This window comes from Biomphalaria glabrata, chromosome 12 (genome assembly GCF_947242115.1).
Source record: "Biomphalaria glabrata chromosome 12, xgBioGlab47.1, whole genome shotgun sequence".
In the NCBI taxonomy this organism is placed as follows: domain Eukaryota; kingdom Metazoa; phylum Mollusca; class Gastropoda; family Planorbidae; genus Biomphalaria; species Biomphalaria glabrata.
In genome coordinates, this window is record NC_074722.1 from 36,034,868 (window position 1) to 36,044,147 (window position 9,280).

General features: G+C 36.7%; 1 protein-coding gene across 1 annotated transcript; it reads left to right on the plus strand.

The window, feature by feature from the left end:
• Positions 1-914: 914 nt before the first annotated feature.
• Positions 915-8,744, plus strand: LOC106068154 (sulfotransferase 1B1-like). Its single transcript, XM_013227466.2, has 6 exons — positions 915-1,090; positions 4,309-4,486; positions 4,716-5,039; positions 6,263-6,366; positions 6,535-6,697; positions 7,693-8,744. Exons 2-6 carry the CDS (start codon positions 4,309-4,311, stop codon positions 7,803-7,805), a joined length of 882 nt encoding a protein of 293 aa, XP_013082920.2. The 5' UTR covers positions 915-1,090; the 3' UTR covers positions 7,806-8,744.
• The last annotated feature ends 536 nt before the right edge of the window (positions 8,745-9,280 follow it).

Sequence of the window (9,280 nt, forward strand, 5' to 3'; positions counted from 1 at the left end):
TACTGCGAGGACTATAGGACGTAACCACTACCTGCTACACAAGTTAATATCACTCCAGTACTGCGAGGACTATAGGACGTAACCACTACCTGCTACACAAGTTAATATCACACCGGTACTGCGAGGACTATAGGACGTAACCACTGCCTGCTACACAAGTAAATATCACACCAGTACTGCGAGGACTATAGGACGTAACCACTGCCTGCTACACAAGTAAATATCACACCGGTACTCCTGGTTCAAGACAAATTTAGATGTGTGACAAAAATTGAGTAATCTAAATGTATAGACATTCCATTGTAAAGATCGTACCTTTTTCTTGAAAAAAGTATTTATGTCATAACGTTTGATTCAGTTAGGACTGCATATAAGTAATAGTGTCTTAAAAGTCAATGTTTTTACAACTTCTTAACAGAGTTCAACTACTTAAAAGTGTTTCAAATGAACAAACAAATGTTCTTCCTAAGTTCTAATGTGGGCTCCAACTGGCCTTGAGCCATGGGCCCACGCGTAATGAGCTCCTTCGCGCCACGCTACGCCACAGCTGTGGGCCCCTATTGCTTGTGGGCCCGATTCATTGAGCCCCCTTTGCGCCATGGATTCTACGCCACTGTTTTAAGCCCTCTGACCTGAAGTGTCTCTAAGCTTAGTTATTCTACTAAACTAGTCAGAGGTATGTCTGCTACACATTATTATTGAATATTGATAGTCTTTAAAAAGGAAATCATAAATGGGTGTAGGCCTACTCGTGTGTAAATTTCGCTTAGTGTATCGAAGTGTGTCTGCTGGAAGGGGAAAAAAAAAACATTTTATTTATTATAATTGTTTGCACAAACAGAACAACATGCTAAGTAGGTCATGGGGAACATTGCCCTACTTTTTCCACGCAGATGCACATATCAACATGCCTACACGTGCTTCACACCAGTGCGTTGTTTAGGTTTCTCTGTGTGGTGAAGAAACAGATCAGTTCACGCGTGTTCACGCTAGGCCTACACACCAGTAACTAATTTTGTGTCTGGGTTGTTATAAAGTAAATATAAGCATACACCAGTTTGGCGCAGTTGGGTGTTTGTGCTGTTTTAAGGTACGTATTTCGCTGTGTGGTGCAGAAACAGATCAGTGTACACGCTTACTCGCGGTACACATCAGTCAGTTGTTTTATCTTATATAATACAGACGTTACTTCAAAAAAGAAGATGATTACGTCCTACGCGTCATGCATTTAGTCATGCATGTTAACTAATGACCTAAATTCTGCCAAGTCACTGGTTTTCCTTGCTGGCTCAGGCAACCCATTCCATGCTCTAATAGCACTAAGGAAGAAGGAGTATTTGTACAAATTTGTCCTAGCATATGGAACGAGGAATGTGCCTTTATCTTTGTGTCTTTCTGAGTATTTTATTAGATTTTGTTTTTGTATGTGAAGATTATGGTTCAGTGTTTTATGTATGATTACTACTTCACTTTTGAGTCTTCTGTCCTGAAGGCTTTCTAAATTTTGTGATATTACTAAAGGTGTTACTCTAGTCAAATGTGAATATTCGTTTGTTATGAATCTCACTGCTCTATTTTGTGTCTGTTCTAGTTTCTTAATGTTTTCTTGAGTTGAAGTTGTTAATATTTCTACTGCATTTTTCGCGTCTTATGTTCACATTGAAACTTATTGAACTCTATAACGTTTTTTTTTTAATACAAACAGGAAAAAGATTATTAGCACCATTTCATAAAATTACATTTTGTATTATAATTGGTCTGCATTTTATATAGTGAAAGAATGTTAAAAATTTAACTTATTATAACGTATGGGGACAGAGTGATAAAGCACTTGTGTGATAAAGAACTTTTGAGTCTCGCAGTACCAATCTTGGTGATTTTCAATTTCGTGATTTTAGGACGCACCTAGTGAGATTATGATATTTGGGGAAAGCAAGGGCGATTGGTCTTTGTGCTGGTCGTATGACACCCTCATTGACTGTCAGCCATATGAACAGATGATCTTTACATTATCTGCAGTATAGATCGCTGTCTGAAATTGGTACTCTAACTTGTTTTTAAACTGTTTATTATAACATTGGGTTAGGTCACGGAGTGACAAACTCATGCCCTAAACAAAAGGTTATTAGGCGCCTGTCTTGTTGTTTAAACTTCGCTAACTTACGAACTAGATCGAGTTATTCTTACTTGATAATGTGTATATTAAGCTGCCTTCAGTAAACAAGCGCAATTGGCACTGACGGCTATTCGGCCTACTGATGATTGGACTCAATTGCATTATGGGGCCATTTTTTATTCTAAAGATACTAAGAGTATTTCTTTTTATTTTGTCTCTTGTGAACCTCGGCCATACGATGTTCCCGCTAATGTTCTTCGTATTAAACAAATAAATATATATTTTTTACTCTTTTCTTGTTGCATAAATTTACAATTAAAAAACTTGTATTAGTGACAGCTGTTGAACATTAACAAAATATAGTTCTGTCCAACAATATAAAATCTTTTATTTTTTAAAACTTTTTTTTAATCTATTGATCTCGACAATAGCATGCTTATTAGGCGAGCGTATCTATTTCATGTTCTTATTTACCTGCCCATTTACCAAACATGATTTGTCGACCGTTTTTCCCCCTTCCCCTCTTTTGCCTTGACTGGAAACACTTTCATTGACACAGGCCAGTGCATTCTTTAATGTCTTCCCTTTGCTTTCTCTGTTTGCCTCCCCTGCATCTATATTATACTAAGTAAGTTAAGTTGACCTTTCAGACCTATATCGATCTATGGGTAGGTCATTTGTTTCTATGGATTTGAATTATTTTATTATATTATTATCATTATTATCTTATTATATTACAATGAATGGGAAAATAAATTACATACTTCTTAAATCTTTAAAACATAAAAGATGTTATCTTATATATTGCAGACGTTACTTCAAAAAAAAGAAGATAATTACGTCCTACGCATTTCATGTGTCAATCTAGTCATGCGTGTTAATCAATGACTTAAACCATGCTAAGTCGTTGGTTATCCTGGCTGATTCAGGCAACCCTATCCATTCTCTAATGGCACTAGGGAAGCACTTGAACTCTTTATGTTGTCTGTTGTATTTATGTGTATGTTTCTGTTGTGTTGTCTTTATATGAGAAAAGAGTCCTTGTAATCACAACAAATTTCCGTAAGGATCAATAAAGCAGTCTTAGTCTTAGCCTTGGAGCACTTGTACGAATCTGTTCTAGCGTATGGAATAAGAAATGTGCCTCTACCTTTCTGGGCATTTCATTAGGTTTCGTATATCTATCTGTAAATTACGGTTTAGTATTTTGTGTATTCTATCTAATTTACATTTTATTCTTCTGTCCTGAAGTGTCTCTTAGTTTAGTTCTTTTACTAATGTTGTTACTCTTATCAAATTGGAATAATCGATACAACGAACACTGCTCTATTCGTTTATTATATATTTACTTTCTTTCTTCAACATTTCAAGTATTATGATATTATTGTAAAACAATACCACTCTATGACTCCCACATTCACAACCTAAAACCTATAGCTGATTATTTTGGATGTACTGCCTCCAGGTTCATGTAAAACCTTTTTTTTTTTTCGAAAGGCCCATAACTCTGTGCCAAAGGGAAGCAATTGTGTCCTGGATTAGAAATCAATATAAAAGACAAAAAGTCTCAACAAAAATATAAAAAAAATGGGATGGAATTTCGTGTGGAAGGGTTTTTTTTTCCCCCCCCATCTCTGGCGTTTATTGAATTCCTAAAGTGAGATCGATTGTTCTGTGTTGATCAGACATCAGGATGTGTTGGCAGTTTTAAACTTGTCTGCCAGTAGTGCCGGCTAGTGTGATGGTATTCTTTTATATTGCACTGTATTGGTGAAGTTGGATAAATAGAAATATATGATCCAGCTGGCAGGTAAATATAAGTGTCTTTTACAGGAGGCTTAGAAATAGTGTGCTTTCTTTTTCGACGTTTGGGCCATAAACGTTTCGTACACGTCAGACACGGGCCACATCACTCGTCCAACAAACAGATCATCTGTCGTTTTTATTCGGCATCACGGGAAATAGTTTCTAAGTGCCTGAAAGCACTATGCCAGGGACCGGATATGGCTCGCGGGCTGTGGTTTGTACACCGCTGGTTTAAACCAATCTGTGCATGGTATTTAGGTCAAAAGTTTAATTAACCAAATACTATGCCCCTACTCTTCAAACAAAAACGATTTAGTCTCAATGATATAATAATCTATTTCTTGAACGTGACCTAGATACTAGTGTAACTGTTTTCATGTCACCAGATGGCGGCCACTTGTGATATGGAGCTAGAGCACGTGAAAGACAAGGGCGGAGCCACGTTGACGCTGCAGGTGATCAACGGCAGATATTACCCAACCTTCCCGGCCGATGTCATCAAAAATATAGGCACTTTAAAAATACGTGAAGATGACGTCATTCTAGCTGGATATTTGAAAGCAGGTTAGAGAGTATTAGTGTTACTGTGTAGCATTTCAAATGTCAATTGTTAGTGTGGAAACAAAAGTAGAATTTCACAAGTAAAAGGAAATACAAAATTATGCAATCATAAGTAAACAGTTCTGTTTTCGGTCTGTGGTTCTAAATAATGGTTTTGATATTGTTCATTTTTTCCCCTGACCTCTTTCTGAAATTAAAATATAATTAAAGCTTTTTTTTTTCTTCGATTCAGGGACCCATTGGGTATGGGAGATTCTCCGCATGCTGTTGGCTGGCACAACGGATGTACCCCTACAAGAGAAAGACATGGGCATGATGGAGTTTATGGAGCAGGGCATTCTGGATGAGCTTCCTTCCCCCAGAGTGCTCAACACGCACATCCTGTTTGAGCTGCTTCCCGCGGAGGTGCTGACAAAGAAGCCCAAGATCGTGTATCTGACCAGAAACCCCAAGGACACGGCCGTCTCAATGTACCACCACAACAAGAAGCTGTGGTCCTACTACCAGTACGATGGTCAGTTTGGAGATTACCTGCATCTCTTTCTGGATGGAAAGGGTAACGTTTTAGTTGTTCTTTGTGTCCATCCATCTTTATCCACCTTTCACTTGACTCTTCCCTTGACCTTTCAATTTCATTTCCCTAGTGGGGACACTGTAACTTGGCGGGAAATCTGGGATGAACTCCGATTGGTTACAGAGCACTAAAAAAATACCGCATTTTCGTGGGACACAAGTTTTTACGCTGTGCGGGGTATACAAAGGTGCGGGGGTTTACAAAATAATTTTTATTCACAAACATAGCTTAACATAAACTATGGACATACCGGTGGGTCTTTATACCTCCAATAGCTCGCTGTGTGTTAAAAAATGTTCATTATGAACAAATCATTATAAACCTCAAGAAAACGAAGAGTACGGATGTGACACATAAGCTAATTTGCCGGTACCGGTACTGTGGAAGCGTTTAGACTACAATGTGTGCAATCAATCACTAGTATCACTAATGTCACTGTCCCCGCTATAGTTAGTGAAGCCACCGAAACCTGTATCACATTCACTTCTTCCGGTAAGTGAAGCATGTTGGCCGCAGCAGTTGTGTCACAAATTGACTCTTCACATGCGGGGTATATAAGGGTGCGGGTTGTACGGTTTTTTATTTTACTTATTTAGTAATCTAAATGGGTTATACGCGTATGCATGGTATCTGCGCGAAAATTTTACAGCTATGGTAAGCCTAAGTAGATTTACACGTATCTGTGTTTTTCTTCTTTTTTTTTTCCGTGTGGAGTTAAATAAAAATAAAATAAATGTAGCCTATGTCTGTTGTAATATTTACCGTTTGCTATTTTTAAAGATAAATTATTGCTGTCGCCTTTTGACTTTTTTTTTCATGAGGTCGTTCTAATCAGTACGTCACCACTCCACCGTCCATTTTTTCGTAAGTCAAAATTTTAGGTCATCAACAGCAGCGTTCCATTGGGTATAGGCCTAATAACGATAACTCTATTCTTTCTAAACTATGTCAAGGACGCTAAATGAAAAGATCACAATTGTTAGCTAAATAATAAAATGAGTTTTCGATGGAGAAAGGACTTAGAAAATGATTTTATAAAAAAGTGATACATAATGCTAAAAAAATTATTGTATACTATCAATCTAGTCCTGTTAAAATGCAGGTTTTTTTTTTAAGTAAAGTTTAAATAATTGTCTAAATACAATTTGTGAAAACCTTTGTTTTGCAGACGATTTCAAGTCTCGATTTTCCTATTTATTTTCCAGTTGATTACGGTTCTTGGTTTGAGCATATATCTAGCTGGAGCGCTGCAATCAAGGAGCACCCAGAGTTACGCATCAAGGGAGTTAATTACGAAGAGTTGTCACAAGTAAATCAAAACAAGGATATTTAAAATTTGATACTATTTAGTTTTAGTTAGAACCCTCTCCCTCTGTTAGTAAACTTGTGTTCTAGCCTAGTTTTTATTCTCGTAAAACATTTAAGAACCTAGACCTACTTTCCTTACTTTAGAGACTATAGTGATTTTTTTCCCCAGAATCCTCAGCAGACTATACTGGAAATGGCACAATTTTTAAACCTAACTCCTTCTGAGGACTTAATCCCACAGATCTGCCAGGCGTGTCATATAGATACCATGAGAGAAAAGAAAGCCCAGTTCGACCTTGACTCCGAAGGCCAGGCTATCATGTACAGGAAAGGTTAGTTCAGTTTGATTTCCATTGGCTTCTCGGGCGGATGAAGACTGACATTCCATTGGTACATAAGAGCATGAAGCTGTTGGACCAAATAACAGCTGACCATAGGGATGTCACCTTCATCTGGGTCCCTTCCCATGTGGGCATTGAGGGAAACGAAGCCACAGACAGAGAAGCAAAGAGAGCCCGAAATCATGCGGTGTCAGGAACTCAAATTCCCTGCTCGGACCTGAGACAAAGTATTGCCTCTGCCACCTATCGAGAGTGGCAGGACCGATGGGAGGCTGAGACTCACAATAAACTCAGGCAGATTGTGGCGGATGTCAGGTGGCGGCCCACATCTAAGGGTCTGACAAGGCGTGGTAGCACGACCATGTCCAGACTTAGGATTGGCCACACCGACATCACGCACTCTTTCGTGCTGAAGAGAGAGGAGCCCCCACTTTGTGAGTACTGTGACTCTCGCCTCACTGTGGAACATATCCTCATTAATTGACCCAGATATCAGGATGTCAGGGAGAAATTTTTATACCACACAACTTTAAAATACTATTCGATAATGTCGACCCTGGGAAGGTACTGGGCTTTGCCCGGGAGGTGGGGTTGTCTAACAAGATCTGATTTATGAATTGTGAACATATAATATTTACAGAAGATTTGTACCAAATTATTAAATTTTTACTACCTTTACTATTTTAACTGTGAATAGACCTTGTTTTTAATGATTTAACTGTATAAAATTTAGCCCTTGTTATTTAAAGGGAGGGTTAGGGTTAATGGCCTAAATTGTGCTGATGTGCCTAAACTCAGAAACTCAAAAACTCAACTCCATTGGCTTCCACAGCAAGTCTGAATGTGTTCGCCAAAATGACATTGCTTAATAAAATTCTACAATTACTGTGTTAAAAGGCTTTAACTTGTCAGATATATTGTCTCCAGTGTCGCATAATGACTTGTTTATTTGTTTCTTAAACCTTTGATTTTGCATATTTCTGCAGGTTTAGTAGGAGACTGGAAGAATTATTTCAACAACGAACTGAACACACTATTTGATGACGTCTACCACAAGAAAATGTCCGCCATTGACACCCCATTTAAGTGGCACTTCTAAAGAAAGCTTAGCGTCTAGTTCAGATAATATTTACTTGCATACAATTGCATTTTATTCCCACTGTTACTGGATTTCTTTAGGCTTACTTTGTTGAACAGTACTCAAGGGAAGTAATTGTCATCATGCTTATTACATACAATTTTTGGATGCGCACCTGGTCAAGCTTTCCTAACAAGGGAACTAAAGCGAGATCATCTTTGATCGGACTTGAGAAGATAAAACAATGGACCCTACGTTTGTACAAATATAAGTATATATTCTATATTGACATAGTTAAGAATTGCAGCATACTCACTATTTTACTGTGTTTTCAAGGTATGACTAGAGGATACTTGTAATTTCTCTAAATATATATATGTAAGTCTGAGTATGCTTAAGAGTTTATATTAGCCAAATGTGTGATAAAAAAGTTTTTAATGTTATATATTACAACACATACATGTCTCTAAACACACACACACACAAACTCAAAGCTGTTCACATTTGTATGTTAGAATCTTTATATACTGGTTATTTCCTGAATTATTTTTTATTTACACAAACTATTGTTGTCATTGTTACTGTACCTTCCCATTCCACAAGTTGTCAGCTACTGTGTTGCCAAACTATCTCATTTTGTTTAAAATTATTGTGTTAATTGAATATGATATACACTATACAGGCTTGTAAAAAGCTCTTATTAAGTTTGAAAGCAAAACATGATCAGATGTATCCAGAAAGAGCATCCTTAAATTGTAGCACAGTTTCTAGACTCTTTACAGCATTGTTCATTTGGTAGAACTCAAAGTGTGACATTTACTTCTGCTAACACTTTGGATGTTACAAATACACTAACCCCAAGTAAAGGTCAAGGTCAGTTATACTTCTGCTGTCAGTAAAAAAAATAACTGCATAGTAACAAAGTATTTATTTGAATAAAATTATAACTGAATTGGTTTATTTAAGTCTGCTGTTGATTTTATAAATTCTACCAAAAAAGGTCAGCGATGTATAGAAATTTGTATAGAAACTTGCACAACTAAATTAACTCAAGGATACATGTAAGACGTAATTATCTTATCTTTGGAAGTAACATTTGTAATTTATAAGATAAGATCTGAATGTTAACTTTGTAAGGAATTCTTTCGGATCACATGATTGTTGAATGTTTAACTATTTTACTTAAATAATGTATTAATAAAATTTTTCTTTTTATTGTTCAATGGAAGAACACTTAATTTTGTCATGCACAAAAAATGTTGGATGTGAAGTAATTCTGTTATTAAAATATTTTTCTAATGCTCAAAAGTTTTTTTCTCTTTTGTTAGGCAATATTCAAATGTGTGATTTTGTCACACACGCTTGCGCATGCATTGACAATATACTGTCTCCAATGTTTCAAAGTATAATTAGCAACAAATGGCCATACTGACCTAATCTGAATTTCAATAATAATTAAAGCAAGAAATTTGTACAATACCAAAATATTTTATTTC